General features: G+C 39.7%; 1 protein-coding gene across 1 annotated transcript; it reads right to left on the minus strand.

Moving 5' to 3' along the window:
* Positions 1-7,907: 7,907 nt before the first annotated feature.
* Positions 7,908-16,089, minus strand: rab38b (RAB38b, member of RAS oncogene family). Its single transcript, XM_008427217.3, has 3 exons — positions 15,154-16,089; positions 12,755-13,032; positions 7,908-10,752 (listed from the first exon to the last, which is right to left on the minus strand). Exons 1-3 carry the CDS (start codon positions 15,380-15,382, stop codon positions 10,603-10,605), a joined length of 657 nt encoding a protein of 218 aa, XP_008425439.1. The 5' UTR covers positions 15,383-16,089; the 3' UTR covers positions 7,908-10,602.
* Between the last annotated feature and the right edge of the window lie 416 nt (positions 16,090-16,505).

Here is a 16,505-nt window from a genome sequence, read left to right on the forward strand (position 1 = left end):
AATCAACTCGCTTGCGCGCAATACACAGCTTGGTCGGCTAGTAAATTATGAAAAACCAAATCAGATCATTTATGCTAACACGTTAGCAGAACATCAGATGACACTTTTCTTCAGAGTGATACAAATATTTATACATAGGAGATTCCACATGTTATTCTTTGTGGATTAATCCACGAAGTCCATCCATTTCTAACAAGATAGAATTTTGTTCTTTTATTAATCACTCCCCCTTGTGTGTTTCTCTGTACGTTTCTTTTATTAGCAGCAACGTGTGAAAACATAGACTGATACTCGCCAAAGACTACGAAACCTTTTGTTATTCAGAAAAACGCAGATCACTCTCACACGTTGTTAGCAGTGTAAGTGAAAGTGAGATCAGAAGGCCCAATTCTGCAAGCCGACTATGTGGGAACTGTGAATATGCTCTTCAATGAGTAGGAATAGTATTTTCATTTTCAAAACTTGTGACTAAGATCAAGATCTGCTTCACTGTCTCCAGTGACTTAACTTCTCTTTATGTTTATGAAATTATACCCAACAAAGTGTTTTCTTTATTTCAGTTTTTCTAAATTAAATATATCTTAATCAGAACATTTTCCCCAACATAAAATCTAATCAATACACACAATTCTGGTATAAATCTGGTCTTTTAATCTTTTCCAGTTGAGTGACTAAAAACCTGCAATTTCTTGAACTTGACAGTAGATGGCTCCACATGAACAAATACTGGAAGATAAAACAAGGTTAACTTCCTTAGAAGGAAGGACAACACAAATAATCACTACACACATCAGTCCCATCATTTTGTTTGAGCTCTTTTAGCTAATATGAAGATAATAGAAAACTGGGTTGATTGAATTTGGACATAATTCCAAAGCAAAACTTTTAGAATGTAAATGTTTTTTTTTTAAATATAAGTAGTTGAGTGATTTGTAGGTATTTGCTGTGTTCAGGCTTGGTTGATCTGGAGACCTTCCTTTTACATCCTAATCAGCCATTTCTGCCTCACAACATCTATTCCCGGCTCTGTTCTTTTTTTCTGCTTCGATGAGCATTTGGTGTAAGAGGTTCTCTGGCAAATAGTGAGAATCACAGATAGCACGATATACTGGGTGCATAATCCCAACAAAAGACTGGCTAAATCTGTGCCGCCTGTTGTCAAAGTAACAGGACATATTTTTAGAATTTGATCCCAGTGCTAATTTAAAATAGATTTTACATTTTTTATTTAATGGCTTCATTTAACTGTTATTATCTGTTTGTCTTTCTCCTGGGAAAAAAAAGAAGCTTTATAAGATATTCCCTTTGGGTTTCACATTGGCTCAGTGATAACTTTCCAAATAAACTGTGTTTAAACACGACCTCGAAAACGCATCAAGAGTCGGGCGGTATAGAAAAAAAAGAAGAAAGAACGGAACGATGCATGAGAAAACAGATACTCTTATTCTACCGACCCTTAATTTTACATGTTATCTTTTCTACTGTTCAGACCATTTACTGCATCCACAGACCTCAACCACACATTCTAGAAGGGAAGCGTTAACTGGAGCCAAAGGAAATGACCAAATCTAATCCCTCATGCAGAGAATAATCCAGTCATGTGTCCGACTAATGAGGGACCTGAGAGTCCTGGATCCTTCTGAACAGAAGCATACAAACACACATTTTTCAACCTAAACTAATAAAACCTGGTAATTTTTTCACTGACCCTCAAAGTGATTTGCAATCCGCTGCTTCAGGAAAAACAGTTTGTCCCAGGTCAAAGGTTAAACACTATTAAAAGACTGGTGTTTTATGAGAATGCGTCCGATAAAGAGTAAACACAAGGTATGTGTGAAACTGGTTTATTTTGCCCTCTTGTTGCCGGATTTTCGAGCGTCTGCCTAAATAAATCTTCCTTATTTTAATTGTAAGTAGTTCTTTAAATGTCCTGTGAGATGATATACTTACCCATGTATCCATAACAACCGGAACTTTCAATATCCAGCAAGTTATTTTCGCAATATACCGTCTATTAAACGAGTGCCCCCCGATTAATTACGCTCTCTGCAGCGGCAGCTGCGAAGTTTCCGTATTAACCCGATACTTGCTGGAAAGTGCAACGCCTGCCCTTTCAGAAACCGTTGGAATTTTTCAGATAGCGCTACGTGTGGCGGAATTACGATACTGCAAATTTAGAGGTGTCGGCGCCGACACGTCCAGTCTAGAAGTACAAACTCAAAGGTTGGGTTTCTTATGTCCTTTAAACTAAGAAACAAAAAGATTTTCTCAATATCATGTGCTTCATGTAATATGACACTATGCGGGGCCTTTACCGATCAGCAGAGCAGCTGTTGCTCATCCTACACTTTGGACTGAACCATTGTTTTAACAATAGTGGGGGGACCTAAAAATGTATTCTTTTTTGTTTTTTCTTAGATGAATGACATATTTACTTCGTTCTTTGTTTCTATTGTCTTTTTTATATTGATATTGCAACACAATGGTTTCTTTCTTGATTTCTTTGGAGGGGTGGGGGGGGGGGGTGGGGGGGGGCAATTATAGACTTTCTAGACTTTTCCAAGATTGGGAGGTCCGGATCTCTTCCCCATTCCCCCCGACATTTACGCCTATGGCTCTTTCAATGACAGAAGACAAGAGCTCAAGTAGCCTGAATGCACTCTCGAAGCGCGCCGGTGTCAGTTCTCGCGAGGCTAGGGATTTAATTCCGCTTGGAGAGGCGCAGAAATTATTTTAAGTTAATATATCATAATGCGGGAACTTTACTTAACAATACTAAGACGGGAGCGCGGCGGGAAAAATACGTTAGTTTCCCGGCCAAAACTTGGTCGGGAAACTAACGGCAAACTTGACAAAGTATATGCCTTATGACGTCACTAACATGATGTAATTGAATGATGACACATCAAAGGCTTTGATACCTTTTGAGTTACTGTCTCCTTCAATGACTCTTAACAAACAAAAGTTCTAAGAGTTCTCACTCTCAAAAGCGTACAATTGTGTTTTGCAGACTTTTAAAGAAGAAATTAATATAAAAATGATCTTTTTTAATTTTCCGGAAGTTCCTGATCCTACGAAGAAGGTACGTGAAAGAGAACAGCTGCAGCTATTGGCAATAAATGTAACGCTTAGGCTGCTGATAGAAAGCGGGACTTTAAAAGATTTTGATCAGCTCGGCGAAGAGGAAATCGCTCGCATCAACGAAATGGCTGACAGGGTGATAGAAGGCATCAAAATCCCAAAGAAATTTTCTACACCATCAAAAAAGCAAAAAGATATGTGCAGGAAGGTTCTTGTTGAGCTGAGAAAAACACACAGTAGCTCAGAACTAGAACAATTATTGACAACAAAAGATAAAAATCTCCTTGGTAAGACGATCAAGCTGTTGCGCAAACAATTGAAAAAGGTCTTTAAAGATTATGAAAACAGCCCTCTCAAAAAGCTGTTTATGCCAGAAGTTGGACTCCATGTCAGTTCCTTCATTACTGTAGTTATTATAGGATTGATAATAATGCTGTAACACTGGCTAGTGTTACAGCACGCTGTAACACTGGCTAGTGTAACAGCATTATTATCCTCACCTCGATCCACCTTCTCAATCCAGCCTCATGTGGATGCCTGACCCACATAGGGCTTTCTGGATAGGTGAAGAAGAATCCATCTATCCAGTAAGCTGGGCTTAGGTTGGTTCTGGGGAGGGAGCCGAGAGCTGACAGATGTACTAAAAGTCAGATTGTAATTTCATTTTTTAGTTTCAACGTTAAAAGAAGCGGGCTGCACAGTGGCGCAGTAGGTAGTACTGTTGCCTTGCAGCAAGACCCCGGCTGGGGTCTTGCTGCACGGAGTTTGCATGTTCTCCCTGTGCATGCGTGGGTTCTCTCCGGGTACTCCGGCTTCCTCCCACAGTACATGACTGTTAATTTGCCTCTCCAAATTCTCCCTAGGTGTGAGTGTGTGAGCATGGTTGTTTGTCCAGCCTCACCTCAATCCAGCTTTACCTCGATCCAGCCTCATGTGGATGCCTGACCCACATAGGGCTTTCTGGATAGGTGAAGAAGAATCCATCTATCCAGTAAGCTGGGCTTAGGTTGGTTCTGGGGAGGGAGCCGAGAGCTGACAGATGTACTAAAAGTCAGATTGTAATTTCATTTTTTAGTTTCAACGTTAAAAGAAGCAGGCTGCACAGTGGCACAGTAGGTAGTACTGTTGCCTTGCAGCAAGACCCCGGCTGGGGTCTTTCTGCACGGAGTTTGCATGTTCTCCCTGTGTATGTGTGGGTTCTCTCCGGGTACTCCGGCTTACTCCCACAGTCCAAAAACATGACTGTTAGGTTAATTGGCCTCTCCAAATTCTCCCTAGGTATGAGTGTGTGTGCCTGGTTGTTTGTCCAGATTCACCTCAATCCAACAACATTGCGGGATATCTTATTGCATTAAGATATCCCGCAGTGTTCTCTGGACTCAGAGACCAGAGAACACTGTAGAATTGGATTTTCCATTTTATCTGGCCTCAAAACATGTTATTAATCGATATTAGTGATAATGTACATTTTTAATACTCTTATTCTGTATTCTCCATCATCTTCCAGTGCCATTTATATGTCTATATGTGGTCTTATATGTCTATATGTGGTCTTAAATGACTGTTTTATAACAGTCATTTAAGACTGTAATAATGTTACAGCATTATCAATAATGCTGTAACATTATTATCAATAATGTTACAGCATTGTTATCACTCCTACAATAACTACGACAGTAGTTAACACTGATTAGTGTTACAGAATTATTATCCTCACCTCAATCCAGCTTCACCTCTATCCAGCCTCCAACATGAGGCTGCAAGACCCCGGCTGGGGTATTGCTGCAGGGAGTTTGCATGTTCTCCCTGTGCATGCGTGGGTTCTCTCCGGGTACTCCGGCTTCCTCCCACAGTCCATGACTGTTAGGTTAATTGGCCTCTCCAAATTCTCCCTAGGTGTGAGTGTGTGTGCATGGTTGTTTGTCCAGCCTCACCTCGATCCAGCTTCTCCTCAAACCAGCTTCACCTCAATCCAGCCTCATGTTGGAGGCTGGAAGCCTGACCCACATACAGAAACACACCAGGGAAACTTGGAAATCAGATAAAGCTGATTTTATTTTACAAATGTCAAAAATGACATTAAGTGGGGATCTTGATTACTGGTCAGCGAACCAGGCTGCTGGGGCACTACGGAGAGATGAAAGCAGAGGTGAGATATGTACGACTTAGTGAGAATTTGATGACTGACTAGCTTACTGGATAGGTGGAGAAGAATCCATCTATCCAGTAAGCTGGGGTTAAGTTGGTTCTGGGGAGGGAGCCGAGAGCTGACAGATGGTTTTGGCTAGCGTTGGAAGGCGGACACACTCACGGGCAGTGGATGAAGAACATTTGTTGCCAGCAATGGATGAAGAAAACCAGAAGATCCCTCAGAGAGGGTTTACTTGAGGAAGTTGGGTTCTTGAGCAACACTTGGGCTTCGTTGGCTATCGATTAGCCACAAGCATTTTGCTGTTTTGTACTAAAAGTCAGATTGTAATTTCATTTTATAGTTTCAATGTCAAAAGAAGCGGGCTGCACAGTGGCGCAGTAGGTAGTACTGTTGCCTTGCAGCAAGACCCCGGCTGGGGTCTTTCTGCACGGAGTTTGCATGTTCTCCCTGTCTATGCGTGGGTTCTCTCCGGCTTCCTCCCACAGTCCAAAAACATGACTGTTAGGTTAATTGGCCTCTCCAAATTCTCCCTAGGTATGAGTGTGTGTGCCTGGTTGTTTGTCCAGATTCACCTCAATCCAACAACATTGCGGGATATCTTATTGCATTAAGATATCCAGTGTTCTCTGGACTCAGAGAACACTGTAGAATTGGATTTTCCATTTTATCTGGCCTCAAAACATGTTTTTAATCGATATTAGTGATAATGTACATTTTTAATACTCTTATTCTGTATTCTCCATCATCTTCCAGTGCCATTTATATGTCTATATGTGGTCTTATATGTCTATATGTGGTCTTAAATGACTGTTTTATAACAGTCATTTAAGACTGTAATAATGTTACAGCATTATTGATAATAATGCTGTAACACAAGTCAGTGTTACAGCATTGTTATCACTCCTACAATAACTACGGCAGTAGTTAACACTGATTAGTGTTACAGAATTATTATCCTCACCTCAATCCAGCTTCACCTCTATCCAGCCTCCAACATGAGGCTGCAAGACCCCGGCTGGGGTATTGCTGCAGGGAGTTTGCATGTTCTCCCTGTGCATGCGTGGGTTTTCTCCGGGTACTCCGGCTTCCTCCCACAGTCCAAAAACATGACTGCTAGGTTAATTGGCCTCTCCAAATTCTCCCTAGGTGTGACTGTGTGTGCATGGTTGTTTGTCCTTTCTGTCTCTGTGTTGCCCTGCCACAGACTGGCGACCTGTCCAGGGTGACCCCGCCTCTTGCCAAAACGTTAACTGGAGATGGGCACCAGCAACCCTCCTGACCCCACAAGCGACAAGGGTGTACAGAGAGGACGGATGGTTTTTGTACCGTTTGTGTTATTGTCAGAATGTGTAATAAATATGTATTTTGTCCAACAAAATAGATATTTATCCCTTGCTCCTCTTGTGTTGAACCTAGTTTTGATATGCTATTTTATTATAAAGATTCACTGATCCCCTTTGTCACAGGCGACTTACCAGATTAGTAGATCTTACAGTATTTAATATAGAAAATGGTTATGTTGAACAAATAATTATCAATGATAATAATAAACAGAGTACAACTGCCACTGATTTGGTGCCAGATGCCACAGCTTCTGTATCAGATTCAATATCACAGTAAAAAAAAAATTCCGTAAAAAAACAGGGAAATGTCCTGGTAATATTCTGCCAGTACATTTTCTGTTTTTTTTTTAATAGAATTTCCAGCAAAATTTTTTCCATAATTTATCAGGGTTTTTCACCATAATTTAACAGTTTTCAGATGTTAAATTTTAAACACAGAAAACTGTTAAATTATGGAAAAAACTGTTAAATGACAGAAAAATTCTGCTGGAAATTCCGTAAAAAATTTATGGCAGAAAATGTACTGGCAGAAAATTACCAGGACATTTCCCTGTTTTTTTACGGAAAAATTTGAAATACGAGATCACGGGTACAAGCGGCCAAATTGGGTTTCCTCCGCAGGGTGGCTGGGTTCTCCCTTAGAGATAGGGTGAGAAGCTCAGTCATCTGGAAGGGACTCAGAGTAGAGCCGCTGCTCCTCCACGTCGAGAGGAGCCAGTTGAGGCTCGGGCATCTGGTAAGGATGCCTCCTGGACGCCTCCCTGGTGAGGTGTTTCGGGCACGTCCCACCAGGAGGAGGCCTCGGGGAAGACCCAGGACATGCTGGAGGGACTATGTCTCTCAGCTGGCCTGGGAACGCCTTGGGATTCCCTCGGAGGAGCTCGAAGAAGTGGCTGGGGAAAGGGAAGTCTGGGCCTCCCTTCTGAAGCTGCTGCCTCCGTGACCCGACCCCGGATAAGCGGAAGAAAATGGATGGATGGATGGAAATTTGAAATAAAATACTGTTAAATTACGGGAAACTTCTGACGGAAATTCTGTTAAAAAGACTGAAAATATCCTGGGAGAAAGTTTCCAGGACATTTTCTGTATTTTTATTTTTTCAGAATTTCCATCAAAATATTTTCCAACATTTCCATTTTCCAACAGTTTTTTTTGTCAAATTTACCAATATTTTGTTAACCCAAATTCTCTGTCTTTTGTGATATATTCACAAACTTAAAAAAAAAAAAAACCTTGGACATTTCCAAATACTTTTGTCTTCCAAACCATTGAAGTCTGTATTCTATACCATATATTAATTATAGTGTAAAATATATTAAAGTTAATGCATTTAATATATTCTTAACATAATTTTGAAACAAAACTAAATTCTAAGTCCACAGGAAATGTAATTGTAGAACACAAAGCACTTAGTTTCTACAAACAATTTGCAGACTTTATTTTGCAACTTCAGACCATAAATTGACGTCATCTAGTCTTTATAACTAACCTTTGCTATTATATATTCAGAGCTAAACATATTCTTGAGCTTGCTAATGTTTATCTTCTGTATCACAACTAATTTATTGCATTTTACTGTACAAATTCTCCATTTATAAATTTAATGTAAAGCAGTCTTGACTCTAGTCTTGGAAGTCAAATAAACAATTTTGTTAAGTTATTACTATAAGCTGGAACATACAAAAAATTCCTTTGGAACATGGAAATCATAGTTGTAAACAGGACCAACTATGATTTCAAAATACATGCTGTTAGTGGGAGAAAACAAAAATCCCCTTAAATCATCATTTTTGGTCATCTCTAACAGTTTAACCAGATCACTGTGTCAATAAATGTTTAAATAAGAATACATAATTAAACAGGAAGTATGAACATAATGTGAAACAAACGTTAATTGCTCTTATTCACACATTAAAGTGAGAAACATAAGGCAATGTTGCATTCAAGCATAACAGGAAATGGCTTCAAGAAAACACTCAAAATTAGCCAAAACATTTTCTCTAGTTAGGATTTATTTCAAATTCAATAAAAATCGCAATAAAAATCAGCACAGAAAGTTTCATACGGTAAAGCGGTGGTAAGGTGGTCAAGTCGTTAAACAACCAAGAAATTTATTTAACTAAAACTTCTTAGCAGGCATCTCTCAAATCAAACAATCAAACCGCAACATCAATTTTGAAATAGAAAAATGAGTTTGGATAAAAAAAAAAACATGTTTCCGCTGGTTTTTGATAACTTAAATGTGTTGATGAGATCCAAGTCTTGCTGTGACTCTGATCTTCAGCTCCACCCACAGACTGTCGATCAGACTCAAGTCGGATCAGTCAGAAGAAAAATGTTAAACTAAACAACAAAGGGTAAAGGTCTAAAACATTATGTCCGAAGTGCCACAGAAATGGTTCAAAATCAACCCATTTTTGTGGGAAGAGATGAAAAGAAGCATCCATATGTAGGGAACCAGGACTCTGGGTCATCCAGAAAGAGGAATGATCAGAGATCACTCTTTCTGGATGCTGTAGAGAAAACTAATGTGACCCTTGCAACTTTGCTTAAAAAAAAGGCTATTTCTTAATTTAGCATTTTAATAAATAAACTCAAATTGCACACTTAAATTGTGCTAAATATCTCAGTATGCTACCTCACTACTGCGATGAAAGATGAATTTAGCTCAACACTTTTTACACATCTTAAGGCATGCCAGCAATTATGGTGTATAGTTTTTATTTTGGTCAGACGTTGATTGATGTAGACTCGCCACCAGCTTAGAATCTAATGGTTAGAAGTAGAAGGCAAATGTTGGCTTTGTGCACAACACTCAGCTGACTAGTAATAGCAGGACTCTGACAAGCAGAAATAACCTTTAAATTCAAAAAGGAAGACATGGGAAAAAAAAAACTGTGAAACAACAACAAAGCCAGTGAGTAGGAGAGAGGACATGCAGCGTCTTTATGTGAGCTTTAGTGTGTGTTTGTGTGCACGGCGCAGCGAGACACAGTTCTACATAGATGGTAGAGCAAACCCCATAAAAAGATTCCTGTTACCATGGATACTGAGGTTTTGGTGGACGAATTGAAGTGTGTTCAGTTTACAACATTAAGATTAAAAAACTCCATGTGTTTTGCAAGCCTACCACACACACATTTTATTTAGCTCTGATATAAAAAAAAAAAAAAATGGTAATCATTATGTCTGAAAAGTCACATCGACCTTTAACTGTTGCAGCAGCCTCAACTCCAGGATGTTTTATCAATTCACATTGGCACAGTCTAACCACGCTGTTACTATAAATAACACTGTGTTCTTACTTAAGGTCCAAACTTAAATAATTCGTACACGGTCTGTTGGTGGATGTATTTTCAAACTCAACACGCACCTTAAAATACTCACAAAAGCACTTAGTAAATAACTTAAAATCAAAATAATAAAAATATGTGCAGACGAACACAGAGCTACCTCGTGTGCTTCACTCACAGTGGTGCACAGCCCTCTCTATGCCTTGTTAGAATAACATTAAGGAAACCCACAGTCTCCAAGAGTACAGCATCCAACAGCTTTAAAAGCAAACAGAGAAGTAATGAGTTTTTTTTTTTTTTTTTACCAAAACACTGCAAGTCCATCACTAAGTCCATGTAAATGTTGAATCCACTGCGCCTACGCTTTGCTGGGTCAGTTACATCGCTTTGATCATTAATGCGAGAAAGTTGTGTGAGAAGAAAGAAGACAATCTTCGTAAAAGAAATATACCTGTTACTCTTGAAAATGGTTACTGTAGTATTATTCAAAACAGTTTAGACAGTGGTGTTACCAGAAATCTCCAGAAATGCATTATGACCACAATTCAGAGGCACTCTAAAAAAAAGAGAGGTGTTAGCTTTGGTCACTAGAAACAAATAAATGTTCGACTTCGTGTCACACAGACTCCGTGCTGCTCCATTCTGCACACCGTGTAGGATTTCCTTTAAAGTCCTGTCCTTTCTCCGTTCTCACATGTTCATTCATCCTTTCTTACTTCCTTCCATTACTTGATTATTTGAAGCATCCGGAGCAGCTCATCTGTCTGCTGGAGTCCAACTGCGGGGAGATGGTGTCTGGCACCACAGACTTTAGGATGTCATTCTCTGTGGCCATTATGTGCTTGACCAGGAAGTTTGCAGCGTCGCTGATATTGAGATTGTCCTGAAGGGCAATGATATGGTATGTTAAAAATCCACACAACAGTACGCATACTGTACAAATTCATTTATTTGAAAGCCCAGTAAGACTACACAGTACATAATAAAAATAAACTTTGTAATGTGTTCAATATCTGTGATGGACTGGCGACCTGTCCAGGGTGTACCTGGCCTCTCACCCCCAATGGGATAAGGGTGTAAGAGTGTGTTCAATATTGTCTAGTAAAATAACTTGTGTTTTTAATCAGGTAAATTAGTTGTCAGTGCTCAACAACAGCTAAAATCCCCCCAAAAATGTCACTGTTTTTTGTTTTTCGCAGAAAATCACGCCTAAACATTTTGATCACAATGAAGGTAATGCAAACTGTGGCACCACGTTTATATCAGAGAGATGTGAAAGTTGATTTTTTTTTTTTTTTTTTTATCAGTACACACCTCATGAAAACATGTATTAGTTAGAAACAAATTCATTTAAAATGTTGCTACAATGCTGTGCATTTCTTTTGGGCGAACAGACTCGTTGTAGGAACTACACCCTTCGAGAATGTTGAGTCTTAGTGGCAAAAGAAAGATGGCACGCTCCGACATGTCAGTGTCAACAGAGGATGTGAGAATCAGTACAACACTAGTTGTACCTTTTTGCATGGCGTTTACATATGTGGGTTCTCTCCGGGCTCTCTCACTTCCTGATCTCAAGCACACCAGTCAGTCCACTTCTGAATGGCTCTAAAGATTAAATAAAGGTTTTGGAGTGGCTTAGTCAACAGTCCTGCTTTAAACTTGACTAAGATGTTTTGGTGTGACTCTAAATGGTTGTTCATGCTCAAAACCATCCAGTGAATGCCCATAAACTGGTTCAACAAAGAAGAAGGGGTCACAGCAATGTAAAAGAATCATTGCTAATTACTGCAAATGGTTGACAGGGCAGTTGTTGCAGGTAAGGTTCCTAAAATCAGTTACTATATTTAGGGGCAATCATTTTTTTAATACAGTGCCAGGCAGAGTTGGATAGTTATTCTCCTAATAAATTAAATCATTACCTGATAAAAGTGTTATTTACATTTACACCAAAAACATGTAAATGTGACAAAAGTAAAAACAGAAGTCTCTAAAGAAACTTTTTCCACATACATTTTATTTTCAAACTAAGCTGACTTTTCCAATTCAAACCTCACAATTATCAGGATGTGCTATTTGATCAAGTTTGTGGCAAAGCTATTTGAAAGTTGTTTATTTCCAATTAATTTTTAACAACCATGCGTTTCACCTTTCAAACAGCCAAAGGTGAAATAATAAACTCAACGAAATAGCAACATCATCCAGGTCATTAGTTTAATCCTGTCCTCATGAAGTTAACAGACAGAACAGCGACAAAAAGACTTCTCTTCCAAAAAAAACAAAACAAAACAGTGTGTGCTTTGTGGTATAATCTGCAATCTAATTCAATAGCACCAATTACCTGGATAAGGAATCTGGAATCAGGTTCTGTTTTCACATTTCCATAATCTTCTTACTTGCAAGCCAGATTGAATCTTGCAACAATGACAAAATCCTGATCCTGTCTATTTTGCTATGCTTCAAGCTTAGGATTTGTTGATAAGACACAACGTTTCAGATCATTTGATGCATCGTATGAAACCTCATGCGTAGCTTTAGAAAGAAAGAAATCACATTGAAGCTTTTGGTTCTAACATGGGGGGAAAAATAGTTCATACAAGGATGAATGTTTTTACAATGCAGACTTTTAAAGAATGTTCACTGAAGATCACCAGGTAATGGCTTAAATGGCTTCTGAAGTGCAAAATGATCTCTCACATAGATTTATGCAAAAAATATATATCCTGTACATGTGGCTCATGCATGCATGGATCATTATGTGAAACTAAACTTCCAAATTTGAGTACGAGTTGAATTGGAGTTGGATCAATCAGAGGATTGCTCTAACTCAATGACCCGCCAAGCTCCACATACTGAAACAGAAAATCTTAAATATTCCCAAGTCTCACCTTTGCTGACGTCTCAAACCAACCAACAAAGCCATGGTCCTTGCAGAACTGATCCATTTTGATGCCATTGTTGCTCAGTTCCCTGCCCTGATCACACTTATTAGCCAGCAGCACGGTGGCGATGCGCTGTCCATTAGCCAACATTACTTTCGAATCCAGGTCTTCCTTCCACTTAATGACGGCCTCAAAGGTGGTTGGCCGCGTCACATCAAACACAATGAAGGCGCCGAAGGCTTCGCGGTAGTACACGCGCGTCATGTTCCCAAATCGTTCCTGACCTGTGACGAGCACATGCACAGACAGAGTCATGCTTTAGCACTGCAGCATTCCAGAGCATCCCTGTGATGAGACGTTTTCATTGTTTTTCTGGATTTTTTCCCAGAAGTATATCTAAGGCAGCTGGCAACAAGACAGCGGTCAGCTGTGCCTGGATTCCGATGAAACACCACATTCCTGTAGCCTTACCATCACGTTGCAATTAAACTGTCAATGCAGCTACTTGTTCCTGCTCAGAATAAACAATAATACTTGTCTGTAGGTAGTATTTAACTTTATTATCATTATTTTCTTTAATTATTGCCATGTGTAGATTCCCTTAGTGTCTACCTCATTAATGTGAATACTTAATCCGCAGCAGAGGTTGTTAAGTGTGTATCCAACTTGCTGATAACTGGAAACCTCCACAGAAATAAAAAGAAGAGGGGGCTTAGTACTTTAAGCATTGCAAGATGGCAATTTGTTGCCATTACGAGCAGGAAGGAGCGTAAATCTGACTCAGTGGAGGAACAACTTCCTCCTTTCATCCAAGAAATTATTTTACTCATAAGGAAATGCCGTCTGCAGTGGCATGACAGCAGTCTTAGACACACACTGCCATCGTACAAATCACTTGACACATAGTCATTTGATGACGCAAGTTTCTGCTTGAATACTGCAAAACTGATTCCATAAAACATATCTATGTTGACTGAAAAAGGTTTGTCTCATGTACTCATACTGTTCTAAGAGTTAGAATACAATGCCTTGACATTGGCTTTCTATCCTTTAAAATTTTCCGCACTTTGTCACATTACATGTTGGAAGGTGAACCTCTGTTTGAGACTCTCACAGGTTTTCTTATAAAACTGCCCTGTAGCTCCAATCTTTCCAACAACTTTGACCAGCTTTCCCGTTTCCTCTAGAGGAGGAGTATGCACACAGCATGATGCCTGGAGGAGTAATAAAATATTCCTGAACTGAATTACTCTGTTTCAGTGCTAACATGGATATGAAGTCAGAATTGTTACCAAACATGGTTTTGTAGTGAGATCAAAATGTTCAATTTGAGTTTCGGTGACCAGAGGACCTTCTGTTTGACGTAGTACTCCCTTTGTGAGATAAGGCAAACTTTGGGACGTCTCATGGCTTTCCTCCAGAGCTCTAATGGACTTCTTGGCAGCTCTTCTAATTAGTGCTTTGTGACTGGCCTGTCTGTTAGATGGTTTGCAGTTGTGCCTTCCTCTGTCAGTATTCTGATGGTGCATTAAACATCAGCGACATGTTCAAAGTGTACAAAATTGCTTTTCTTGCCTTGTCTGATGTGTTCCTTGGCCTTCGTGATGCTGTTTGTTCACTAATATTCTGTAACAAACTTCTCAGTTGAAATTGACTTTGTTAACAGGGAACAGAGTAGAGAAGGTTGGAGACATAAAAAAAAAAAGCTATTCAAATTTTATTTGTGAAACCTTTTCAAAATTTCTAAAAACATTTTCTTTTCACTTTAAAATGATGCATTACTTTGTGTGCCACATGAAATTCCAGTGAAGCACATGTAACATTACAATGAGCAGTAATGTTCAAAGGGTGGGAATACTTTTTCAATGCACTGTAAATGTGACTTAAATGTAACTTGTAAAGTAATTCATTGTCTACACGTGTGTTTTTCCTAGTGTGTGTGACTTCGGGAGGATCTATTGTCGTTTTATTTAGGCTCCAATGACATTCCTGTGACTTGCCTTTAAATCTCCCTCACATGGACCTGATCACATGATGTAACATCATACCTAAAAAATGATTAGGAAACAGTGTGCTGGTCTACTTTACCGACAGAAGCTCCCTCATGACTGCGCATATTTAGGTTGTCTTTCATAACTTAACAAGGCTGATCACTGCAAGTTTGAAGAGAAGTGTCATCTACCCACATTATCAGCTTCACTCCAGGAAATGAGATGGCATTTCTAAACATTTTTAAGTTTCTAAGTTTCCCTTTTCTTACACTTTTTTTTAAAAATAACAAAAACCCTGCAGTCAGACCATAAAATGCGTGACATGCACGCCCATCACTACTAGCTTTCTGCACGTGCTCAACCTGCTGTCACTTTGTTTCCCGCAAATAAAATCGGCTTCTTAAATTGTCCCACCTGCAATGTCCCACAGCTGAAGCCGGACAGTCTCAGAGTCCCAGTTCAAGACTTTCAAGGCGAAATCCACTCCGATCGTGGCCCTGTAGTTACTAGAGAAGGTCTGGTGAACGTAGCGCCTGATGATGGAGGTCTTCCCGACTCCGAGGTCTCCGATGACCAGCACCTTGTACAGGTGCTCCTTCCGGAGACTCTGCATGCCGTTGGGTTGCAGGGTATGGTTCGTCATTCCACCTGTTGGGTCTCACAGGGCGGCAGCTCCCAGGAACTTTGACACGGTTAAACTGCGTTTCGAGCCTCCGTCTCCCGGGTTTAGGAACCGCCCTCCATGTCGCGAGTGTGAGATTGCTCAGGGGCCGTTCTTGGAAACTTGTGACCTGGCCTGGCCACGCTGAAGAGAAGTGCTGTGCACCCTGACCGCTGAAGGCGGGGGTTTCATCGGTTTCAAACGCAATATTTAGGTTTTTTTTCGGCTACTGAGTAACGTCATGTTACTTCCTAATATTGTGACAGCTGCTTTGCCACGTTATCTATGTTTTAACTCTGAATAAAACAATTTCATGAAATAATTCAGCACAATCTTGTGTGGAAAAAATGTCTTATAAAGTACAACATTCATTACGAAAGAAATCTCAAACTGAAGAAGAATTATTTAAACGGGATCTACTTCATATTTTATTTCTGAGGCAAATGCAGTGGCGGCTCTTGTATGAATGGCACCCAGGGCGGGATCCTCATGGTGCTTCCCCCTTCTCACACTCTTAGTATGGATTTTAAAGGGATGGTAATATTTTTTAGGCAGATACTGCCATTTCATAAAGTCAAAATGGGAATATTTTACCTTTACCTTCTGTTTTTTTTTAAATGCAGTATATATAATATCTTGAAATTGGCTTTTGTCTCTTTAAGAAAACACTTGTTCCAACACTCAATCTTCAGCCTTTCACAAAAACAATGCCATGATGCTGCTTACAACAGTTCTTAGGAGCAGACAGGCAATTCCAGCAGGTGTTTGCTATTTACTGTTACCAGTCTGGTGGAGCTGAGCTGGAGGAGCTGTGGAGGAGGGGAGTTCTTTGAGAGGGGAAGCTCAGCTGGAGACTGCAGCTGCGAAGAGGAGCTATGTACAATAGGCATGGCTTGGTGAGAGCAAGCACTTTAAGCTCTCTGAATGGCTGCTATGGGAGTTTCAAGTATTTCTCAAACATGTATGAAAGAATCAGTTTCACTCATGACATGGTTTTGTTGACAGAATAATATAACAAGATATAAAGGTGTAAAAAGTCAATTTTACATGACACTGCCTCCCTTCCAATGACAATTATTTAAAAAAACATTCAGTCACAAAGTCA

Source organism: Poecilia reticulata, chromosome 14, assembly GCF_904066995.2.
Source record: "Poecilia reticulata chromosome 14, P_reticulata-male-v2, whole genome shotgun sequence".
In the NCBI taxonomy this organism is placed as follows: Eukaryota; Metazoa; Chordata; class Actinopteri; order Cyprinodontiformes; family Poeciliidae; genus Poecilia; species Poecilia reticulata.